General features: G+C 34.8%; 3 protein-coding genes across 4 annotated transcripts; 2 read left to right on the plus strand and 1 right to left on the minus strand.

Annotated features, from left to right (window-relative positions):
- Positions 1–445: 445 nt before the first annotated feature.
- Positions 446–6,432, plus strand: LOC145000981 (helicase and polymerase-containing protein TEBICHI-like). Its single transcript, XM_078960295.1, has 15 exons — positions 446–666; positions 1,669–2,049; positions 2,125–2,610; positions 2,774–2,838; positions 2,910–3,015; positions 3,104–3,304; positions 3,376–3,519; positions 3,631–3,792; positions 3,878–4,117; positions 4,202–4,414; positions 4,491–4,841; positions 4,930–5,082; positions 5,154–5,357; positions 5,478–5,696; positions 5,792–6,432. Exons 1-15 carry the CDS (start codon positions 631–633, stop codon positions 6,296–6,298), a joined length of 3,468 nt encoding a protein of 1,155 aa, XP_078816421.1. The 5' UTR covers positions 446–630; the 3' UTR covers positions 6,299–6,432.
- Positions 6,433–8,324: 1,892 nt separating this feature from the next.
- Positions 8,325–17,633, plus strand: LOC145000523 (MUS308 and mammalian DNA polymerase-like protein). Its single transcript, XM_078959764.1, has 22 exons — positions 8,325–8,517; positions 9,459–9,832; positions 9,964–10,828; positions 10,922–10,986; positions 11,066–11,171; positions 11,254–11,454; positions 11,526–11,888; positions 11,974–12,213; positions 12,348–12,560; positions 12,646–12,996; positions 13,114–13,266; positions 13,479–13,676; positions 13,761–13,979; positions 14,062–14,179; positions 14,298–15,621; positions 15,703–15,892; positions 15,971–16,081; positions 16,156–16,508; positions 16,586–16,694; positions 16,762–16,914; positions 17,038–17,134; positions 17,233–17,633. The coding sequence occupies exons 1-22, from the start codon at positions 8,479–8,481 to the stop codon at positions 17,298–17,300; spliced, it is 5,910 nt and encodes a 1,969-aa protein (XP_078815890.1). The 5' UTR covers positions 8,325–8,478; the 3' UTR covers positions 17,301–17,633.
- A 1,126-nt stretch (positions 17,634–18,759) lies between these two features.
- LOC145001486 (BURP domain protein RD22-like) lies at positions 18,760–20,484 on the minus strand. 2 transcript variants are annotated; one of them, XM_078960859.1, is made up of 3 exons: positions 20,391–20,484; positions 20,110–20,215; positions 18,760–19,997 (listed from the first exon to the last, which is right to left on the minus strand). In XM_078960859.1, the coding sequence occupies exons 1-3, from the start codon at positions 20,421–20,423 to the stop codon at positions 18,967–18,969; spliced, it is 1,170 nt and encodes a 389-aa protein (XP_078816985.1). In that variant the 5' UTR covers positions 20,424–20,484; the 3' UTR covers positions 18,760–18,966. The 2 variants fall into 2 exon arrangements, with proteins under 2 accessions (XP_078816985.1, XP_078816986.1); XM_078960860.1 differs by having other exon boundaries at positions 20,110–20,190; positions 20,391–20,482.
- Positions 20,485–23,173: the final 2,689 nt, after the last annotated feature.

The following is a 23,173-nucleotide window of genomic DNA, read 5'->3' on the forward strand; positions in this document are numbered from 1 at the left end:
CTAATAATTTTAATAAATACTCCAAACGGGAGGGGGTCCACATAAGCACTCATAACTGTACAAACATGTAATTAAAAAAAAACAAACCTTACACCCCGCTCCCGAGTTGAACTTAATGAGAGAAAGTAAAGGAAATGAGTGGAAATTAGAAGAAAATAAAAAAAATTTGTGTTTCCGAGTTTCATTAAAGAAGGGAAGCGGAAGGAAGTGGAAAGAAATGAGACGATTAATTTCTCTCCTAACTTTTCTTCCGATTTAGAAGGATTTAAAGAAATGAGAGGATTACTTTCCCTCCTAACTTTTCTTCCGATTTAGAAGGATTTAAAAAGAAAAAACAAAATGATTCATTTCCTTATATTTCTTTCCAATTCGAAATACTAAATAAAATTTTATTTTTCTTTTCATTTCTCTTATTTTTCTTTTTCTTTTGTTAAACCAGAGAAGCGTCAGAGGAGTTTTATAATTTATACAATGCAACGCGGAGATAGTTGGAGGCTGGAGCAAAATGCAAGAATTGGCGGTCTTCATTTGAGATTCAAATGAATCATTTGAACTGTTCGACGATGGCATACAAATGAACTAGGGCTCAGACGCTCAGTCGCCTGAATTTCTCTCCAAAATCTTGCAAAAATGGCGTCAGGTGCCTCATGCTCCCGCGTTGATCAGGTTTGTTTTAATCGCTCTCCCCCAATCGTCAATCTCCCCAAAGCCATATTTTCTATGAAATATTCGATGGCAGTCCAACACACTAACGACAACTAATATCCGCAGCAATTAGGTTAAATTTAGAATGGATCTTCTGGGTAATTTAAATTTCATAAGTTAAAAAGTTTATAGCCCTGTTAGAAGATTGATTTTGTTTCATCCAATTTTGAAAATGCGAGCTATTCAGATTTGCTCTTATCTTTATTGCCCTTTCGCCAGTGAATATTGAGAATTTTAAGCTTGGTACGCAGTATGCTCATATTAATTTAAAATTATCTATGCAACACAACATGTATCTCCAAACAGAAGCACACCAGTCCATATCAGCAGCTGAATCTATCGACCATGGTTTTTCCCTGTTCTACAGAAGTAACAGAACCATGGAAACTAAAGCTTGGTGTGCTTTACTTATGCAGAATGGGGGCTGTATAGATAGTCACTTAATAGTTTTGATTAGCTGTTCATAAAAGTAAAAGAAGAAATCAGCTTACTTCATAATTGGTATTTCTTTTTCTAAAACCCCGAACTTGACAAAAGGTTTGATAGCCAATTCCTGGTTTTGTTGACAACACCAAAGTATGCACTTTGTTGGTTTTGCCTCTATTTGCTCTACCTCGCGAGTACACATTTTTTTTTACATGTATTGTACATAGTTATATTTTATAAGCAAAAAGTTGCATGTGTTGGTTTCAACATTTTTTGTACACCTGGCACACCATTTCAGCTCAGTGACCTTTTTTCTTCTTATAGTTTCATTCTGTATTGAACTTTGAGGCATCTGTTTGTATAAGTTATATATAGTGGACTTTGAGCATGATTCATAGCCATCTTTATTTAAGCTGTCTGCTTTTCAATTTCAGTTTATGTGCATATTAGTACATTAAAAAGGAAGAATACACTTTTCTTTGATTTCCCTAACGTCCAATTTTTGGCATGTGCTGCTGAATTTATTACTATGTGCAGTTCTACTGTTCAAAGAAGAAGCATAAGTTTGTATCACCTCTTTTAAAACCAGGGTTAGTTGAACTTGAACAACAATCAAAACTTTCATTTGAAGGGTCTCCTAGGGATAAGCTTTCTTCATCCAGATATCTAGCGGTTTCACAAAATGAAAATGGTTGTCATAGGCAAGATCAAGTAAGAAGAAACCTGATATCAGAGATAGAATCCTCTTTAAGAAATGAACATGTTGGAGGTCTGCAGTGTAATTCTTCAAATAACAGACAGGGGAGTCCATCTGTGCTAGATTTGGAAGACAAATCGATCAAGAAGAGGCCTTTAAGTAGTTTTCGTTCATCTGACCATATCTCTAAATACGGAGAATTGTCTCACAATTCCAAAGAGGTAGACCATGTCATAACAACTATTTTGCAGCTTCACTACACTTTCTTTGAATAATGTGGTTTCCTTATCTTGCAGACTAATGTTGGTGGTAACAATTCCGTGCATGAATTGAGCTTGAGGAAATGCATTAGAACATCTATGGAAGCTGTTGATGTGACATCATGCAATACACCAAACCTGTCAGAAGTCAAAGTTGGAGCTGAAAAAACTCCTCAGTCAATGCATGGAAGCTCCATTTTTTCACCAGGAGACGCGTTCTGGAAAGAGGCAATCCAGGTGGTTGATGATATGTCCTATCATAATGAAGATCTTCCTGAAAAGGTTGTTGAAGAATCCAAAGGATCTGAAAATGATGTATTGAATCAACCTAATCATAACAGAACATCTAATACACCAAGTACAGACATCAGAACTTGTAATGTGAACATTCTTAAAAGTGTAGAAAGTACCTCATCAAGCTGCGTGACTTCTAATGATTGTTTGGATATTGGGAATTGGCTCCCTTCAGAGTTATGCAATACATATAAGAGAAAGGGTATATCAAAACTGTATCCTTGGCAGGTAATTTCCTAGTCCTTTTGATCACCCTTTTCTGCTTATGTTATTACTCCTTGAAGGAATATAACAAGGTGTTTGCCTCTGTTACACAACGAGAACCTGAATCACCTAAGTCCTGATATTATAGTCATTTACTTCAAAGTTCAATTCAGTCTTCTTTTTCCAGGTGGACTGCCTTCAAGTGGATGGGGTGTTACAAAAAAGGAACCTTGTGTATTGTGCATCTACAAGGTACTTATCTTAAGATTCGTGCTAAATCTTTTCTACTTAAACACTTTTTCATAACCATTTTTTTGGCATAGTGCTGGGAAAAGTTTTGTTGCAGAAATCTTGATGTTACGTAGAGTGCTGTCAACAAGAAAAGTGGCAATTCTTGTTCTTCCTTATGTGTCAATTTGTACAGAGAAGGTGCGACTATTGGCTTACTTGTGCATTGTATTTGTTAAGAGTTGTATGTATGTCCTTAAACTTGATTATTAGTCTTTAAGTGATGCAGACAGCACATCTTGAAGCCTTACTTGAACCAATTGGTGCACGTGTTTGTAGTTATTATGGAAGCCAAAGTGGTGGCACACTTCCTAAAGATACCTCTGTAGCTGTTTGCACAATCGAGAAGGCAAATTCCCTACTCAACAGATTGTTGGAAGAGAGGCGTTTGTCAGAAGTTGGGATCATAGTAATTGATGAACTTCACATGGTACTTTGAATTTGGTATCTTCGAACATTATGATGCAAAAAATACATTCTTTTAATCAATTTGTTTGGCAGGTTGGAGATCAGCACAGGGGCTATCTCTTGGAACTTATGCTGACAAAACTTCGGTATGGAGCTGGTGACCCCACTCATGATCTTCAAATTATTGGGATGAGTGCCACCTTGCCCAATGTCAGTGCTGTTGCTGATTGGCTTCAAGTAAGTTGTAGAAAACATTGGTCATGATGCATATCAAGAATCTGAAAACACTACCTTATTAAGTGGTTGAATGCTTTATATCTTGTTATTGAAATAAAATTAGTTTTTCAGGCAGCTTTATACCAGACAGATTTCCGACCTGTTCCACTTGAGGAGTATATCAAAGTTGGAAACTCAATTTATAACAAAAAGATGGATCTTGTCAAAACAATCTCAAAAAGATCTGATCTTGGTGGTAAAGATCCTGATCATATCATAGAATTATGCAATGAGGTACATTGTTTGATATATATAAATTCTTATAAGTTATGAACCTGAACTGAATGTTTATACTTTATACATTGCATATTGTATTTAGGTTGTCCAAGAGGGTCATTCAGTGTTGATCTTTTGTTCAAGTCGTAAAGGATGTGAGTCAACTGCTAGACATGTTGCAAAGTACCTTAAGCAATTCCCTTTCAACACCTTCAATGGTGAAAGTGAATATCCTGATATTGCTTCTGCCATTGATGCATTGAAAAAATCTCCAGCTGGATTAGATCCTGTGTTATCTGAAACACTTTCTTCAGGTGTTGCCTATCACCATGCTGGTCTCACAGTATGTATACACTCTTTTTCCCATTATTACTTAGGTTAGATTTTGAAGCTTTTGAGAAATTTCATTTCTGATTATTACTTACAGATTGAAGAAAGAGAAATTGTTGAAAACTGCTATCGTAAAGGTCTAGTACGTGTGTTAACTGCCACATCAACATTAGCAGCTGGAGTGAATCTTCCTGCAAGAAGAGTTATCTTCAGACAACCTCGTATTGGTCGTGATTTTTTAGATGGGACAAGATACAGACAAATGTCCGGGCGGGCGGGTCGCACCGGAATCGATACGAAAGGAGAAAGTGTATGTTGACTTTTTGACTTTTTGTACTTACAAGCATGTTACTACTTGCTGCTTACTCGTGTGTTTGTGAAATTAGGTGTTAATATGCAAACCTGAAGAAGTGAAAAAAATTATGGAAGTGATTCATGAGTCGTGTCCACCATTGCGTTCTTGTTTGTCAGAAGACAAGAATGGAATGACACATGCCATTTTGGAAGGTGTTGCTGGTGGAATTGTTCAAACTGCTAATGATATCCATCGATATGTTAAATGCACTCTTCTGAATTCAACACAACCATTTGAAGATGTTGTAAAATCAGCAAAAGATTCTCTCAAGTGGCTTTGTCATAGAAAGTTTCTTGAATGGAGTGAAGATACTAAGTTATACAGTTCCACACCTCTTGGCTTTGCTTCTTTTGGCAGCTCTCTTTGTCCTGAGGAGTCACTTGTATGCAACGCATTCTGACAAAAAATATACATTTCTCTTATTTAACTCGAACATCTATTAATTAAAAAATATTATATATTGTTTGCAGATTGTTTTGGATGACCTTTCAAGGGCGAGAGCAGGATTTGTACTCTCATCAGATTTACACTTGTTATACTTGGTAACACCAACTAATGTTGATGTTGAGCCAGATTGGGAATTGTACTATGAAAGATTCATGCAGCTCCCTGTTCTTGATCAAGTAAGCTTGTTGTTTTTTATGTGTTTTTGGGTGAGATTTATATAACGGGTGGGCCCTTGTCCTTGTTGCAGTGTGTTGGAAACCGTGTTGGAGTGCAAGAAGCATTTTTGAGGAGAATGGCTCATGGAGCTACAATCCGCACTTCAGAAAGATCAAGGCATGATTTGAAAGGACTTGGGGTGTCAGTGTCAACCAATAACATCCTTACAGATGATCAAATGCTTCGTGTGTGTAAGAGATTCTATGTTGCACTCATCTTGTCAAGACTCATACAGGTTTCTAATGCTAAATTGCTAATCATCTTCTCAACACAATCTTGCATCTTGATTCTTGATTCTTTTTCATTTTTCATTCATCTTTTTTGCACTGTTTTTGAATGAATATGAATTATGAAGGAAGCACCTGTGATGGAGGTTTGTGAAGGTTTCAAGGTGGCACGTGGAATGGTTCAATCATTGCAAGAAAATGCTGGAAGATTTGCATCTATGGTTTCAGTCTTTTGTGAAAGACTTGGTTGGCATGATTTAGAAAACTTGATTTCCAAGTTCCAAAATCGTGTCTCATTTGGTGTAAAAGCTGAGATTGCTGAGCTTACAACCATTCCATTTGTCAAGGTTTGGATTCTTTTTACTTTTTTTTTTTTTTTCTAAGTTTGATTTGAAATTACTTTTTATTTGTTTATTAATATGATTGTACGAATGTTTTGTAGGGTTTTAGAGCAAGGGCACTTTATAAAGCTGGATTGCGTACACCCCAAGCAATTGCTGAAGCATCCATACCTGAAGTTGTTAAAGCCATTTTTGAACCTTCAGATAAGTTGGCACAAAGGCTTATTCAACTGGGAGTGGCTAAAAAGATAATGAATGGGGCCCGCAAAATTGTCCTTGAAAAAGCTGATGAAGCAAGGGCTGCTGCTTTTTCAGCTTATAAGGCTCTTGGAGTTGATGTTCCTCACTTTTCTGTGGAAGGAGGCGATATATACTCAAGAAGTGAGGTAATGAAGGGGGAAAAATCATCTAATGATAATGATATGGCCTTAAGTAAATCATGTGGTGATAACTCGGTGTCTTGCATTATTGATTGTGAAGATAAATCTAGCTACGATCACATCAATCATGCTTCATCTTTTCAACTGGGAAAAGTTGGTATGAAGGAAAAGAATTTTAATCAACATCTTGTTATTACACCATACAAAATTTCATTAGACATGCAATAATAATACAAAATAATAAATAATGTTGCTTGCTTTGCTTGTTATGTATTTGTTGTTGTGATGAGTTGGTGTTTTATATGCGAATTGTCAAATAACAAGTGTGCATTTTTGTAAGAGTGAAATATATTTATTTCCAAGAGCGTAATTCTTGAGTTAATTACCAATATACCCACTTTTTACATCCACCCATGTGAATGACCAATGTACAATAAATAGCAGATTGGATATCGTAGTTGATCATTTCACAAATGAACAATTAACATGCCAACCATTGAAATTCAATATTCACATGTAAATGACTGTTGTGTACAACAAACTTACAATATCAAATCGTTACTTTTGGTTGGTTATTGAGTCATTGACATGTGAACGGTCTGTGTACTTCATCTAAAAATACAAATGTGCATTGTCAACAACCACATGTTATCTTGTTAGATGTGAGTTTTTGTTGTTGATATCTAATAATTATCATCATGATGTTTAATCTCTGATGTTCACTGTGTATAATAAATTTATAATATCCAATGATTTTTTGATGTACACAATGGTTATTCATATGTGAATCACGAATATAAAGTTAAAACTTTTAGGAAATTTATATTTAAAACTGTCCATATTAATATTTTCTGTATAGAATAAACCATAAACTTTGATACATTTCGGTTTTAGTATGGAAATAGATGGAAATTATTGCAATAAAGACACAAACACAAAAGACAAGTATATAAGGGCCTAAGCTACTTTGGTAATAAATCATTAAATCTCTATATCATCATCTTATACGAGGTCATGTTTTTGAAAATGGTCTATTGATTCATGTCAATCTTCAAAATATCTTCATTTACATGTATCAGTATTTAAAATAATTCAATAAACATTAAATCATAGTAATTCACGTAGAATAGATAAATACAAAATTACCTTTATTGTAAAAACATTAATTAAACCATGACATTTTTTTATTTGAATTATCATGGGTTAAGATTGGTTGTCACTATTGTCAATTCATGAATGATAATTACATTTACTTGTAGCAAAAGTTGCTCAATGGACCGTTTAAACATAGTTTAAAACTTGAAATTTATAAAATATGAGTTTAAAAGCAATTGAAACTCTAAAGTTTCTATTTATATGCCTTAAAAGTGTATCTATATAAAAGGCTAAGTTTATTATTTGCAAATGCAATTTGATAAAGAAAAATAAATATTTGATATATGGTTTGTTAAAAAAACGAAACTAAAAAAAAGATCCATAAATCTACTACGCCGTTTATGGTTTTTATGGCCACTATTTGTTTAAATTTAACCATCATATTGGTATATTATTAGTGATGTGATTTACTGCTCGTATTAAAAAAAATATTAATTATGATAACCACATAATTATCAACCATTTAAGCTAATAATCCAACTTTTCGGAAGTTACTAAAATGACCTTCGACTCCAAAAAGAGACCATTTCGAATTACAAATTATATAACTTGTAATTTTATTTAATTTGCACCAAACACTTGTATAAAACAATAACGATAATTTTTTAATATTTTCTTCAAAAAACATTAGATATGTTTATTTGTATGTAATGCTTCAAAAAATAATTTTGAAGCATTATTTTCGTATCTTAGAATATCTAATCCCGTTTATGTTATTAAAGTTTCAGATTTCAAATTATTTATTTAAGACTTTTTAGAATATGGTATCATAAAATAGGTTTGTAATGTAGACACCATATTAAGGTATTTCGAAATGTCATAAAACTCTTTATATCAAATCTCAACAATTTATAAGATATTTTAAAACGAAATTAGATAAACAAATACAATATTTTAAAAAGTACATAAATGATTATTTTGGTAAATTTGGAAAAGTTAGCTTATTAACTTAATTGGTCAATAATTATTTGGTTATTTTGTGAATATCTTTGTTTGAAAATATAATAATTTAATAAGAAAAACTAAAATCTATTATAATCAATTCAATTTAAATAGGTAACAAAGACTCTACAGTCCACACTACCTATTTACTGTTTTTTTCAAATAATCCCTTTATGACTCTATGAGCATTGCAAGAATTCGCGGTCTTCATTTGAGATTCAAATGAATCCTATGAAGTATGAACCGTTATAGGACGACCTATAAATGAACTAGGGTTCAATCGCATCAAATTCTCTGAAAAATCTTGTAAAATGGCGTCAGGTGGTTCCTCACGCTCCCGCGTTGATCAGGTTCGTCTTAATCGTTCTCCCCCAACCTCTCCCCATCTTCTTTATGAAAATATTTTATGCAGTCAACCACACTGACGACAATTAACATCCGCTGCAGCTAGGTTATTTCTGAGAACAAATCTTTAGGATATTTTAAATTTCAATAGCTAAAGAATTCGTACCTTTTTAGGAGACTGGACTTGTTTAATCCAATCTTGATAATATCAGCGACGATTATTTGTTCTTATTTTCCTTGCTCTTCCTTAGTGGATGATGAACCAATTTAAACTTTATATGCTTTATCAATTTGAAGTTGTCTTTGCAATGCAACATGAATCTCCAAACCGCAGCACATCAGTTCATATCAGCAGATGGGTATATAGACCATGGTTCTTTCCTGTTTTATAAAACCATAAAAACGCTTGTTGAACTTTAGTACAAACAGAATGTAACAGTTCTTAGTATTTATGCCAAATGAGGGTGGTATTTATAAGCACTTGCAGTATCAATTAGATTTTAATAAAAACAAAAGAAAAATCCGGTTTCTTGGTAATTGGTATTTCTCTTTTCCCAATCCCAAGATTTTAAAAGGTTTGGTATTCAATTTAAAGATGCCCAGTTTCGTTGATCAACACTGAAGTGTGCAGTATGTTGGACTCTTTTTGTTCCACCTTATGAACACACAGTGTTTTCCAAGTACTCTACATTTTATACACATTCATACTATTGGTGGATGCTGTAAAAAATTTCCATATCAATACAAGAAACATTACACACTTACACGTCCTGTTGGTGCATCTTCTTTTATAAGTTATGTATATCGGGCTCTGAGTATGATTGAGAGGTATCTTATTCAATCTGTCTGCTTTTCAATTTTTGTTTGTATGGAAGAATACTCTTTGCTTTGTATTTCCAAACATCCAAAATTTGGCATATTTTGCTGACATGATTACTATGTGCAGTTCTTTTCTTCAAAGAAGAAGAACAACAAGCTTGTTTCACCTGCTTTAAAATCGGGAATAGTTGAACAAAATGCAAAACTCTCACTTGAAGGGTCTCCTAGTGGTAAAGGCTCTTTATCCAGCTATCTAGTGTCTTCACCAAAAAATGAAATTCGCCCTCATAGGACTTTACCCACAGCTTGTGGGTCATCTGATAGACAAGATCAAGTGAAAAGAAACCTTACATCAGAGATTGATTCTTCTTTAAGAAATGAAGATGTGGAAACTATATCATCTAGCAAAGGGCATAACTCTAAGTCTTCAGAATCTATGCATGAGGTGGAGAACCCCGAATTACAACAGTTTGCAGCTAATTTTTTGTCATTTTATTGTAGGTAAGTAAGTTACTTCTGGTGTATTCACACTCTTTAACTGTCAAAAGATCTATTATATAAATGTTTCTGTCTATTGGTTTTGCAATGAGTTTTATCATCAAGTGTTTCATTCTAATCTTTTACTGATGCAGTGAACTTCCAACCACAAAAGTTAATACAAATAAAAGGCAGGGTAATCCATGTATGCTAGATTTGGAAGATAAATCGATTAAGAAGAGACATTTAAGTCATGAGGAGGGTGAAACTCTTGGTTATAATGAGAATCAACCCAATCCAGTGCATCAATTTAGCTTGAGAAAATGCAATAAAACATCTATAGAATCTGTTGATGTGAAATCATGCAATACACCAAACCTGGCAGAAGTCAAAGTTGGAGCTGAAAAAACTCCTCAGTCAATGCGTGGAAGCTCCATCTTTTCACCAGGAGACACATTCTGGAGAGAGGCAATCCAGGTGGCTGATGATATGTCATATCATAATAAAAAAGGTCTTCCTGAACAAGCTGTTGAAGAATCTAAAGGACAGAATGGTAATTCTATGGACAAAGAGGTGTCCCCATTACCCGTGAAACATTTTGATTTTTCTTCTGAAGACAAAAATATGGCTGTGGATACTTCAAGCCATGGCATTGTAAAAAATATGGACAGACTTGTTGAGTGTTGTATAGCTGATAAGAACCTAATAACAACCATGGATATGAGCACTACCTCTTGCAACCAAATTCAATCTTTGTCTAAATTGCAAGAGACAACAACTTCGAGTTGTGTAATTACCAAAAGGAGAGCTGAAGTATTGAATCAACCTAATGATGATAAAACATCTGATACACCATCTACAGACATCAAAACTTGTAATTTAAACTTTCTTAACAGTGTGGAAAGTACCCCATCAAGTTCCATGCCTCCCAATGATCGTTTGGATATTAGCAATTGGCTCCCTTCTGAGTTATGCATAACATATAAGAAACGGGGAATATCAAAATTGTATCCATGGCAGGTACTTTTACTTTTCTACCCCTTTTGACTATCTGTATTTTTTCTAGTTTCTTTTACTTTTAATTCAATGTTTAATTGAGTTTTCGTTTTCCAGGTGGACTGCCTACAGGTGGATGGGGTGTTACAAAAAAGGAACCTTGTGTATTGTGCATCTACAAGGTACTTATTATCTTAAGATTTATGCTAAATCTTTTCTACTTAATCACTTTTTCATAACCATTTGTCTTTTCTGGCATAGTGCTGGGAAAAGTTTCGTTGCAGAAATCCTGATGTTACGTAGAGTGTTGTCAACAAGAAAAGTGGCAATTCTTGTTCTTCCTTATGTGTCAATTTGTACAGAGAAGGTCTGAGTGTTTCTGCATCTTATTTTGTTCAGAAATTGTATTTATGTTCTTGAAGTTCATTATTTGTATGTAAGTGATGCAGGCAGAACATCTTGAAGCCTTACTGGAACCACTTGGCAAGCATGTTCGCAGTTACTATGGAAGCCAAGGTGGTGGAACACTTCCTAAAGATACATCTGTTGCTGTTTGCACAATTGAGAAGGCAAATTCACTACTCAATAGATTGCTGGAAGAGGGGCGTTTGTCAGAAGTTGGGATCATAGTAATTGATGAACTTCACATGGTACTTTGAATTTGTTATCTTTGAACATTATGATGCAAAAAATATATTCTTTTAATCATGTTGTCTGGCAGGTTGGAGATCAGCACAGGGGGTATCTGTTGGAACTTATGTTGACAAAGCTTAGGTATGGAGCTGGTGAAGGCAGGGTGGAGTTTTCAAGTGGAGAAAGTTCAGGGTCAAGCAGTGGGAAAAGTGACCCCACTCATGGTCTTCAAATTGTTGGAATGAGTGCCACTTTACCTAATGTCAATGCAGTTGCTGATTGGCTTCAGGCAGCTTTATACCAGACAGATTTCCGACCTGTTCCACTTGAGGAGTATATCAAAGTTGGAAACTCAATTTATAACAAAAAGATGGATCTTGTCAAAACAATCTCAAAAAGATCTGATCTTGGTGGTAAAGATCCTGATCATATCATAGAATTATGCAATGAGGTACATTGTTTGATATATATAAATTCTTATAAGTTATGAACCTGAACTGAATGTTTATACTTTATACATTGCATATTGTATTTAGGTTGTCCAAGAGGGTCATTCAGTGTTGATCTTTTGTTCAAGTCGTAAAGGATGTGAGTCAACTGCTAGACATGTTGCAAAGTACCTTAAGCAATTCCCTTTCAACACCTTCAATGGTGAAAGTGAATATCCTGATATTGCTTCTGCCATTGATGCATTGAAAAAATCTCCAGCTGGATTAGATCCTGTGTTATCTGAAACACTTTCTTCAGGTGTTGCCTATCACCATGCTGGTCTTACAGTATGTATACTATCACTATCATTCCCCACAAATACACTCTTTAACTTTTCATTCAGCAATTGTCAGTTTCATACGTTCATACAAGTTGAAATTTGAAGCTTTTGAGAAATTTCATTTCTGATTATTACTTACAGATTGAAGAAAGAGAAATTGTTGAAAACTGCTATCGTAAAGGTCTAGTACGTGTGTTAACTGCCACATCAACATTAGCAGCTGGAGTGAATCTTCCTGCAAGAAGAGTTATCTTCAGACAACCTCGTATTGGTCGTGATTTTTTAGATGGGACAAGATACAGACAAATGTCTGGGCGGGCGGGTCGCACCGGAATTGATACAAAAGGAGAAAGTGTATGTATATTCTTGTTTTGTATGTAGGATGGAATCTTTTTCAGTTTATGATAAATTACTTGAGTGTTTGTGAATGTGAACATAGGTGCTAATATGCAAGCCTGAAGAAGTGAAAAGAATTGTGGCACTCATTGGTGACTCATGTCCACCATTGCATTCTTGTTTGTCAGAAGATAAGAATGGAATGACGCATGCAATCTTAGAAGTTGTTGCTGGTGGAATTGTTCAAACTGCTAATGATATCCATCGATACGTTAGATGCACTCTTCTGAATTCAACACAACCATTTGAAGACGTTGTAAAATCAGCAAAAGATTCTCTCATGTGGCTGTGTCATAGGAAGTTTCTTGAGTGGAGTGAAGATACCAAGTTATATAGTACCACACCTCTTGGCCATGCTTGTTTTGGAAGCTCTCTTTGTCCTGAGGAGTCACTTGTAAGTCTTTTGACAATTTATTTCTTTTATTTAATTCTCACTTATGTTTAGTGGTATAGCTATTTGGTTCCTTGGATTTTCTTTCTCTTTCTAATACTTTAAATACATTGTTTGTAGATTGTGCTGGATGACCTTTCAAGGGCAAGAGAAGGATTTGTTCTTGCATCAGACTTGCATTTGGTTTACTTGGTAACACCAACTAATGTTGATGTTGAGCCAGATTGGGAATTGTACTATGAAAGATTCATGCAATTACCTGCACTAGATCAAGTAAGTTTACTTCCAATTCAACAATAATTGAAAGTAATAGTTTGTGATGTATGTTTCAGTCTCTATTTATACTTGTACATTTACAAGCATGCAGTATCAATGCTTTAAAGTTCATGATTTCTAAATGTGTTTGTGGGTTTCATTTTATGAGATTGATCAATACGAGGTTTCATTACACTTGAACTCTTTCTTTTTCCATTGATGAATTGCAGTCTGTTGGTAATCGTGTTGGAGTGAAAGAACCGTTTTTGATGCGAATGGCTCATGGAGCTCCAACTCGCACTTCAGATAGATCAAGGCGTGATATAAAAGGACTTGGTGTTTCAACCAATAACACCCTTACAGATGATCAAATGCTTCGTGTCTCTAAGAGATTCTATGTTGCACTCATCCTCTCAAGACTTGTACAGGTTGCTAATCATCTTCTCAACACAATCTCCAGTCTGTTTCTTTAATACTCATCTTTTTTGCACTGTTTGTGGATGAATATGAAGGAAGCACCTGTGACAGAGGTTTGTGAAGCTTTTAAGGTGGCACGTGGAATGGTTCAATCTTTACAAGAAAATGCTGGAAGGTTTGCATCTATGGTTTCAGTCTTTTGTGAAAGACTCGGTTGGCATGATCTTGAGTCCCTGGTTTCCAAGTTCCAAAACCGTGTTTCATTTGGTGTAAGAGCTGAGATTGCTGAGCTTACCACCATTCCATTTGTCAAGGTTTGATGTAGATTCCTATTAGTTTTCTAAATTTGATTTGAAATTAACCTCTTTACATTCATGATTGTATGAATGTTTGTAGGGTTGTAGAGCTAGGGCACTTTACAAATCTGGCTTGCGTACTACCCAAGCAATTGCTGAAGCATCCATTCCTGAAATTGCAAAAGCAGTTTTTGAATCTTCATCATGGGATGCACAAGGTAAAGTTTTCAATGTGAATGTACTACTAACAAGTTCAAGTTATCATCTATGATCTATATAGTCTATACTTGTTTTTGTTTTCTGACAATACATTATTGCATTTCCTGTTTAAAACAGATAACTCATTACAAAGGCGTATTCAATTGGGAGTCGCTAAAAAGATAAAGAATGGTGCACGAAAGATTATCCTGGAAAAAGCTGAAGAAGCAAGGGATGCTGCCTTTTCAGCTTTTAAAGCTCTTGGAGTTGATGTTCCTCACTTTTCTCTACCCAAATCAACAACACCTTCTGTTAAAGAAAGTGATTCCCAACATAATACCAAGTTAAAAACCGAAGAAAACTCGGATGATACCACCTTAAGTAAATCAAGTGCAAATGAAGTTATTTCTACTCAAAAAGAGCATGAGAGAGCAGATGTAGGTGTTGGTAATACGGAAAAAGGTCCCATGAGTGCTGTTAACATTCATGGTGGATTTGATTCTTTCTTGGATATGTGGGACTCCACAAATGAATTCTTTTTTGACATTCACTTCACAAAAAGATCTGAGTTCCACTCGATTGCTCCTTTTGAATTACTTGGATTCGCAATCTGCTGGGAAGATTCTCCTGTTTACTATATCAATGTTCCCAAGGATTTATTTTCATCCAACACAAAGAGAAACAAAAACCCTAATAATATTTCATCTCCAGAAGGTGAGCTTGAGATGGCAAAGCAAAGATGGAGTAGAGTTGGTATGATAATGGGAAAAACACAAGTCCGAAAAATCACATGGAATTTGAAAATTCAAAATCAGGTGTTGAAGTTACCCGCTGTTTCAATTCAGAAATTCGGGAGCATGATTCAGTCAAAGAAAACTTTGGAGCTCGTTAATGGAAGCCACTATATGTTCTCTCCAGTTCATGTAAAAGATGCTATCGACTTATGTGTTGTAGTCTGGATTCTTTGGCCCGATGAAGAAAGAAGCTCAAACCCTAATTTGGAAAAAGAAGTGAAAAAAAGGTTATCTAGTGAGGTGGCAGCATCCGCAAATCAAAACGGTCGGTGGAAAAATCAGATGCGAAGAGCTGCGCACAACGGTTGCTGTAAGCGCGCAGCTCAAACACGAGCTTTGTCATCGGTTCTCTTGAAGCTACTAACATCCGAGAAGCTTCTAGAACCATTAGTAACGATCGAGATGCCATTAGTGAATGTTCTTTCTGATATGGAAGTTTCCGGAATAGGTGTCGACATGGAGGGGTGTATACAATCGCGTCTTGTGATTGGTAAAAAACTGAGATCTCTTGAAAATGAAGCTTACAAATTGGCGGGTACGAGGTTTTCTTTGTACACGTCAGCAGATATTGCAGATGTGTTGTACAACCGGTTAAAGCTGCCAGTTCGGGAAGGGTATAAAGGGAAACAACACCCCAGTACTGACAAACATTGTTTAGAATTATTAAGGTACATTTTTAAATTTTTTTTAGCGTAACAACTTATTAAATAAAGAGATGATGATTATTTGTTTGTTACTTTGGTTTTAAGGTTTGAGCATCCTATTGTTCCTGTTATTAAAGAACATCGGACATTAGCCAAGCTTTTAAACTGTACATTGGGTTCCATTTGTTCACTTTCTAAGTTATCTATGAAGACTCAAAGATATACACTTCATGGACATTGGCTCCAAACTTCAACAGCAACAGGAAGGTTATCCATGGAGGATCCCAATCTTCAGGTGGGCCCCGCAGTATCTTCTCTTCTTCTTATTTATTTACTTTTTCTTTTTTGTTTTTCTTATAAATATTTCTTCTAGTGTGTCGAGCATATGGTTGAATTCAAGATAGATAGCAATGAAAAAGAAGGCGATGATTCAGACATGGAACTCTACAAAGTAAATCCTCGTGATTTCTTCATTCCAACTCAGGTCAGTATTTATTTTGTTCTGATAATTATATTCAATTCGTTAATGTATAAAATATAATATATTTTTTCATGCAGGAAAACTGGTTATTAGTAACTGCAGATTATTCTCAGATAGAACTGAGATTAATGGCCCATTTTTCTAAAGACCAATCACTGATTGATCTTCTGACAAAGCCTCTTGGTGATGTGTTCAACATTATCACTGCAAAATGGTCAGGAAAAGAAGAGTCTTTAGTGGGTCCCAAAGAGCGAGATCAAACAAAAAGATTGATTTATGGGATTTTATATGGAATGGGTGCAAATTCACTTGCTGAACAGCTGGAATGCAGTCCAGATGATGCTAGAGACAAAATTCAGAGTTTCAAAAGATCTTTCCCTGGTGTTGCTTCTTGGCTTAAAGAAGCTGTTGCAATCTGCCATAAAAAAGGGTAAGATATAATCAATAATTTATTATTTACTTATTGACTTACTAATTTTATATATGTTATTGGTGTTTGTTGTATAGTTATGTGGAAACTTTGATGGGAAGGAAGCGGTTTTTGGCGAAAATTAAGTTTGGAAACAGTGAAGAAAAATCAAAAGCTCAGAGACAGGCTGTGAATTCCATTTGTCAGGTACAATATTTTATTTTCTTCATTTTAGTAATTTATATTAATTTATAAACTGTTGATGTTTTTGTAGGGATCTGCAGCTGATATAATAAAAGTTGCAATGATAACTATACATGCTGTGATAGGTGAAGGTGAAGGTGTTGACAAGTCAACACCTAGCAATAGCATCCAATTTGCTGAAAGATTCCATATGCTTAAGGGTCGTTGTAGAATCCTTCTGCAGGTCAAATTCTAAGATTGTTATACTTCATCATATTTTCATAAAAGTTAAATTATTATATTGAAAGAAAAGATGGCTGAAGGGTATATATATGTTGGACATTTTGTAATCTTTAATGCTCTTCAGGTACATGATGAATTAATAATGGAAGCTGATCCATCTGTTGTGAATGAAGCTGGATTGCTGCTAAAGTTGAGCATGGAAAACGCTGCCTCACTTCTAGGTGGGTCCCCTGAAACCCTAGATTATTATTATTATTATTATTTTGGTAAATATGTTAGTTTTCTTTTGATTAATGTGGTTGATGTTAATTTGTTTCAGTTCCATTGATGGTGAAATTGAAGTGTGGAAGAACATGGGGATCTTTAGAACCATTAATGGTTTGTTAAATATGAGGAACTTAACATTTTTTTTTTTTCCTTCCAAAAAATTAAGTTTTTTTCACAGGACATGACAAGTTTATTTACAAGATTTTTTTTACAAATACCTTTTATTGTGAGAAAGATGGAGATCATGATCATGCTGCATGCAGAAAAGAATCAACCAATTGGGGTAGTCAGTAGTGTAAGATAATGTAATTTGGGTGTAGGAAGCTGTATAAGATAAACAATTAAAGAAACGATAATTAATGTAAGGGAATGTTGCCATTGTTGGTTTTTAAAAACTTTGGTGGGAAAGAAATATAAGAGCTTTGAATTTTTTTTTTAAAACATATGTAAGTAAGAACTCAAAAGACAATGCCATTTTGTGAGCTACTAAAAGTTCTAAGCTTGTAAGAACTCAAATGAGCTCTTTTGGCATAATTTTAGTGTAATTTGAAAAGAGGACTTGAAATTTAGTCATGTAGGGCCGAAAAGAACTTTCTGAAATGGTCTATTTTGGTCATTGTCAACTAAACGTATAAAGTACAAGTTTTAGGGGTAAAATAGGTAAAACCATATTCATTGTTTTTATTCAGAAAATGATATAATCATTATTATTCATAATAGTTATTGAAGACGGTTTCGTAAAATTAGAGCATTCAAAGTAGGAGCTTTATTGTTTAGTATATTTGGGTCATATAATTAAGCTCTTGAAACTTTAAAGGGCTATTTGATAAGGTATGATTAGATAGCCGTTTAGAGGTTGGATTTGTTCTGAATGGTTCCTCTAGGTCAATCAAACTGTAGTGAGATTTTTTCACAAAATAGTTTTTAACTTCATTGTCAATTGAAAAGCTCTATATATTAAGTTTTTTCATAATAAGGTATAGCAATGTTTATTAAATTACATAGGTTTTTCATTTTGTTACGAGTCTTAATACCCTTTGTGAAAAAAACTTTACTACATATAGTGGAAGGTAATTTGAGGTTTTTGGGTTATTGAATTAGTGCTATGTGGCAAGAAAAAAAAACTTATTATGGATGCTCTTAGGAGACTTCTATTTTAACTCACTTCAACCACATCTATATGATCTTGTGTTAGAGATTTTATGATTTACAGGTTACAATTAGATAATATAATGTACCCATCTAACCAAATCCTGATATTATTATATAATTAATTTGTAATGAAATATTAATTTTTAGGCATTTCTGTTTTCCACACGAAAAGTTTTCCACCTAGGATATGATAATATATAGCATTTTTGCGATGGAGCTTATGCAACTGTTTCGTGAACAATTTAATTTCACGAGGAAAAATTGTCCTCATAAACAAATTAACTATTTTGTGATGAAATTTTTGGTTATAATTATTGCCTACGTACCCAGTTATAATTAATTAATTGATCATCGGAGTAAGCAAATGTTTGAAATTAACCGAATCTATAATCTAACAAATTCAGAAATATGAATATAACTACACCGATCATCAAACATATAATACTCTTATTAATTTATATAACATTATAAACACCCATAAAACAAATACAAAGATATATATGATCATAAACAATCTCATAATGATAGTATACGTATCAATGGTATATGATCTAATGTAAATTACAAGCCCTAAAATACCAATCATACAAAAAGGGCATTATTCTATCTTTATATCACCGTATATGTCATGTCATCAGTAAGGTACCCAAACGACATGATCTTCAGGTAGGAAATGACAAACCGGAGTAGTCCCCGGTTTCACTTTCAAAACCCTAAACGCCAGATGCTTAGGGTTCCATTTTGCAGTGTCTGTATGACACACAGCAACTGCTTTACCTTTTGTACCATCTTCTCCGACCAGAGACACCACATACGCCTCCGTGGTGGTGGTTTTGTGACAATAGAAAACCGCATACGGGTAGCTCTGTTTGTGGCAAACCACCGCTCGAGTAGCAGCTGTCACTTTCTTCGCTCCTTCGATGGTGTACTTCAACGGAGTAGTACGTTTTTTATCAGAGTTTACCTCTGTTGATATCGCCTTAACGTTTTTCCCCAACTCCGATGTGCTGAAGTCGACCATGGCCTCTAATGAAGTAGCACAGAGCTTCTTCTCACCTTCCATGGGCTTTTCCTCACACTCGGTGATCGTCTTCTTCATTGATTCGGACTCTACGGTGTCAGGTTTGACGGCGAAACGGGTGTACAGCTCCGGGAGCTTTTCCGATGAAAAGGGTATCGTGTCTGCGACTTTACGAGGCAAGAAATTTGAAGATTGAGTGGATGTTTTGGTGAAATGTAAGTTCATGGAGTTGCCTCGATGCAAATCCTTTTGGAGGAAGAAAAGAGCGACATTTGGATCGTCTTTTAGTTGATCATCGTTAGCAGCATACTTGTAGGAAAACGGTGACACGTGTACGTTTGTAGGTTTGCCTTTGTGGTGACAGCGAACGACTACACCTCCTTTTCCGACGTACACCTTCTCACAGTCCCCTTCTGGTTTTGATTTTGGTTTCGGTTTTGGTGCATGAACGGATACATCACCACCTTTACCGACGCCGACGGTGGTGCCAGGGGCATGAACAGATACGCCGCCTTTGCCGACGCCGACGTTTGTACCAGGGGCATGGACGGATACGCCGCCTTTTCCGACACCAACGTTTGTGCCAGGGGCATGGACAGATACGCCGCCTTTGCCAACGCCTACCTGGACATCGGTGCTCTTATCTTCCGATGATCATAGAGGAAGAAGATATATAATAGCAAAAATGCATGTTAATTTAGATATAATTTAAGCATGAGAAAATGAAATATTTTATGTATGAACTGAATTACCAACCGTCGTTAAGGAGATCGGTGAAGGCTTTGGGCATAGGAGTGTTTGGCAACTCAGATTTCCAGTATGTTTCAGGAGCTACAGCTGCATGGGTTACAACCATTGCCAACTGAGCAAAATATATATACAAATGAAAATGTTAATTAAATAAAATAGGTATAATTATATATGTTTAGAACGTGTGCATGCAATCGATATACTCGTACACTGCATGCATGCATGGTTGTACGTGTTTCAGAAACAAATTTAACAAGGTAACATAACAGAGGTGAATGAATACTCACAGAAAGAAAGGATAAGAAGCGGAGGAACTCCATTATATTAGTGAATGAAGTGAGTTTTATGAGGAAGGAACTTTGGAAGAAGGGCAACGGGTGTTCGTCCATTTATAGAAGACGAGACTTTCTCAAAACATAATAAAATTTTAAATTTTAGAGTAAATTACACGAATGGTACCTATGGTTTAGAGTGATTTGCGTGTTTGATCCATAAATTATTTTTCTAAATCGGAAGGTCCATACTGTTTGCTTTTGTTACGTGTTTGGTCCCTGACTTACCTAAAAAACTATTTTACCATTGATTTTTTAATTTATTTAAATAAATACACCCCAACCCCACCCCTATCACCTTACCTTACATACCTATCATTTTTCCTATTTAAGTAATAGTCTTTTTAAGTAATACAAGGACCAAACGCGTAAAAAAAACAAATAGTAAGGACTTTTCGAGTTAAAAAAATAAATTAGGGATCAAACGTGCAAATTACCCTAAACCATAGGGACTATTCGTGTAATTTATTCTAAATTTTATATATGTTTAATTATTTTGGTACGGGTTAAAAATGGACGAGTTTGAATTGGTTCTTTGTGAAAAACAGGATGTTTAGAATAATATTCGTAAAAATAGAGGCTCTTTGAGGTTTGTTACGTCATCTCTATTGAAAGTTTTAATGAAGAGTTTAATCTCATAAACTTAATATGCCTATTGTCTGATAATCACAAGGATTCAATAGAAAAGAGCTTAAATCCCCATTGAACTCTAAACACACACACAACACAAACATACACACACACATATATATATATATATATATATATATATATATATATATATATATATATATATATATATATATATATATATATATATATATATATACACACACAAAAATTAAATTTTATTTCATATTTGTAATTTCTATTTTTTAATTAATGCTAATTTTAACTGTAATTTTTAATTTTTACGTTCATGCTAATTAATTATTTAAAAAATAACAATAAATTAAAAGAAAATGATAAATGATGCGACAATCTGTTAAATTGTATAAAATTTAATGGAGTGTAAAGTTTAATAAGTAAAGTTGTATAGCGAGTAAAATGTATGTGTTAATCTCTTGAATTCATATGAGCTTAATGCATTGGCGATAACCTTAGTAAAAATGAGATAGTCTAAAAAAATTGCTCCCACAATATATCAACAACCTGTAACAAATGTTACAAATGGAACCTTTGACTTTCTGTTTCTAAGGCCGGATAAAGCACAAGAAACTGAACTGTGCTTGAAGCTGAGTTGGTAGGAAAAGACACCCTTGGGGAGGTTAAGCCTCACACGGTTCCACTTCACTGCACTCTCTCTCATTCTCTGATTTGCCAATAGCTAAAAATTGGTATTTTTTTCTTTAGTTTTTATAATATTTAATTAAATTATATATTTACAAAAAAATTATAAAAATCATATTAAAATTGTAACGTCAAGTTCGGGTATGTTGTAACGCTTGGTTCTAGTATGAATTTATTCCCCTAAATTGTTGATTTTTCCTGTTGGAATAGGCGAGTTGAAAGCTTCAACTCGATGTGTTGATTGGACTTTGGCCGCATGAATTAATGAACCAATTTGGCGAGTTGGCGGCTGGGAAGGAAATTCTAATTTTTAGAGTGTTGCACCTTATTTAAAGGCCTTAAGTCTCTTGGTTGGCCTCCTTACCAACCTCCTATGCCCATAAAACCTTAAAAGCGTGTATCATCGTCCTTGTGAGTGTGTAAGCTTGTGGAGGGCCTTAAGTGTTGTTATTTTGCACACTTTTGGAGAATCTTTGAAGTTGAAGGTGCAAAGCTTGGAGGGAAGACTTAGATCCAGAATCTCCCAACTCATTTCAATCATTTGGAGGTATCAAGTTTATACCTTGCTTTGTTATTGTTTAGATGTCTTTGTTTTGGGGTTTTATCTTGATTTTGGGCTCATGGTTGAGTTATCCAAGAAGTTGAATGTTCTAGGGGTTGTCATGTTAGATCTATTCATTTTATGGCCTCATTTCACTTAAAGTTGCAAACTTTATTAGGTCCTAGGTCCCATTTATGAAATAAGTCCTTTATTAAACCCATATTGAGCCCTAGGGTTTCTTTTAGCATGCATGGGCGTAAATTTGGAAACTTTACGCAATTTTCCAGCCTTTGGATGCTAGATCTGCATTTTGGGACTTTGTTTTGAGAATTTAAGGGCTTAATGAGTCAAGCCTCACTCTAATGAGTCTAGGGTTTGGGTTTGACTCACTTTGGATGATTCCTAAGGGTAAAGTTGGAAACTTTACCCTTCTAGACATCATTTCGAAGGAGATATGAGATTTGGAGTTCCTAGATTTGAGGGAAACAACTTAATGATTTATGGCTAATTCGGTGAGTTCATTAGTGAACTCAGCGAGTTGATAAAAGTTTTCCCGATCTTTGCAGTTAATGGAGAAACTCAACGAGTTGAAGTACAACTCGGCGAGTTGGGTCAACTCGGACAGTTGACTTTGACCTTTAACTTTAGTTTTTGACAAAGTTTGACCTATAAAGGAGTTTTGGGGCATTGTTTAGATGTATTCAAGGAATTACTTCTGTTTAGGAATTGACTAGAGCTGATTCTCGAAGCCAGGACCTAGTTAGCTATCATTGAGTATTTGAGGTGAGTCTTCTCACTATACTCATAAGTCGAAGGCACCAAGGTTAACCAATTAATTAATATGAAATGTTTAGTCATGGAATATGTAATGATTGATATTTGATCTATATGTGAATTATGTGAAGAC

This window comes from Lactuca saligna, chromosome 6 (assembly GCF_052625555.1).
Source record: "Lactuca saligna cultivar CGN05327 chromosome 6, ASM5262555v1, whole genome shotgun sequence".
Classification (NCBI taxonomy): domain Eukaryota; kingdom Viridiplantae; phylum Streptophyta; class Magnoliopsida; order Asterales; family Asteraceae; genus Lactuca; species Lactuca saligna.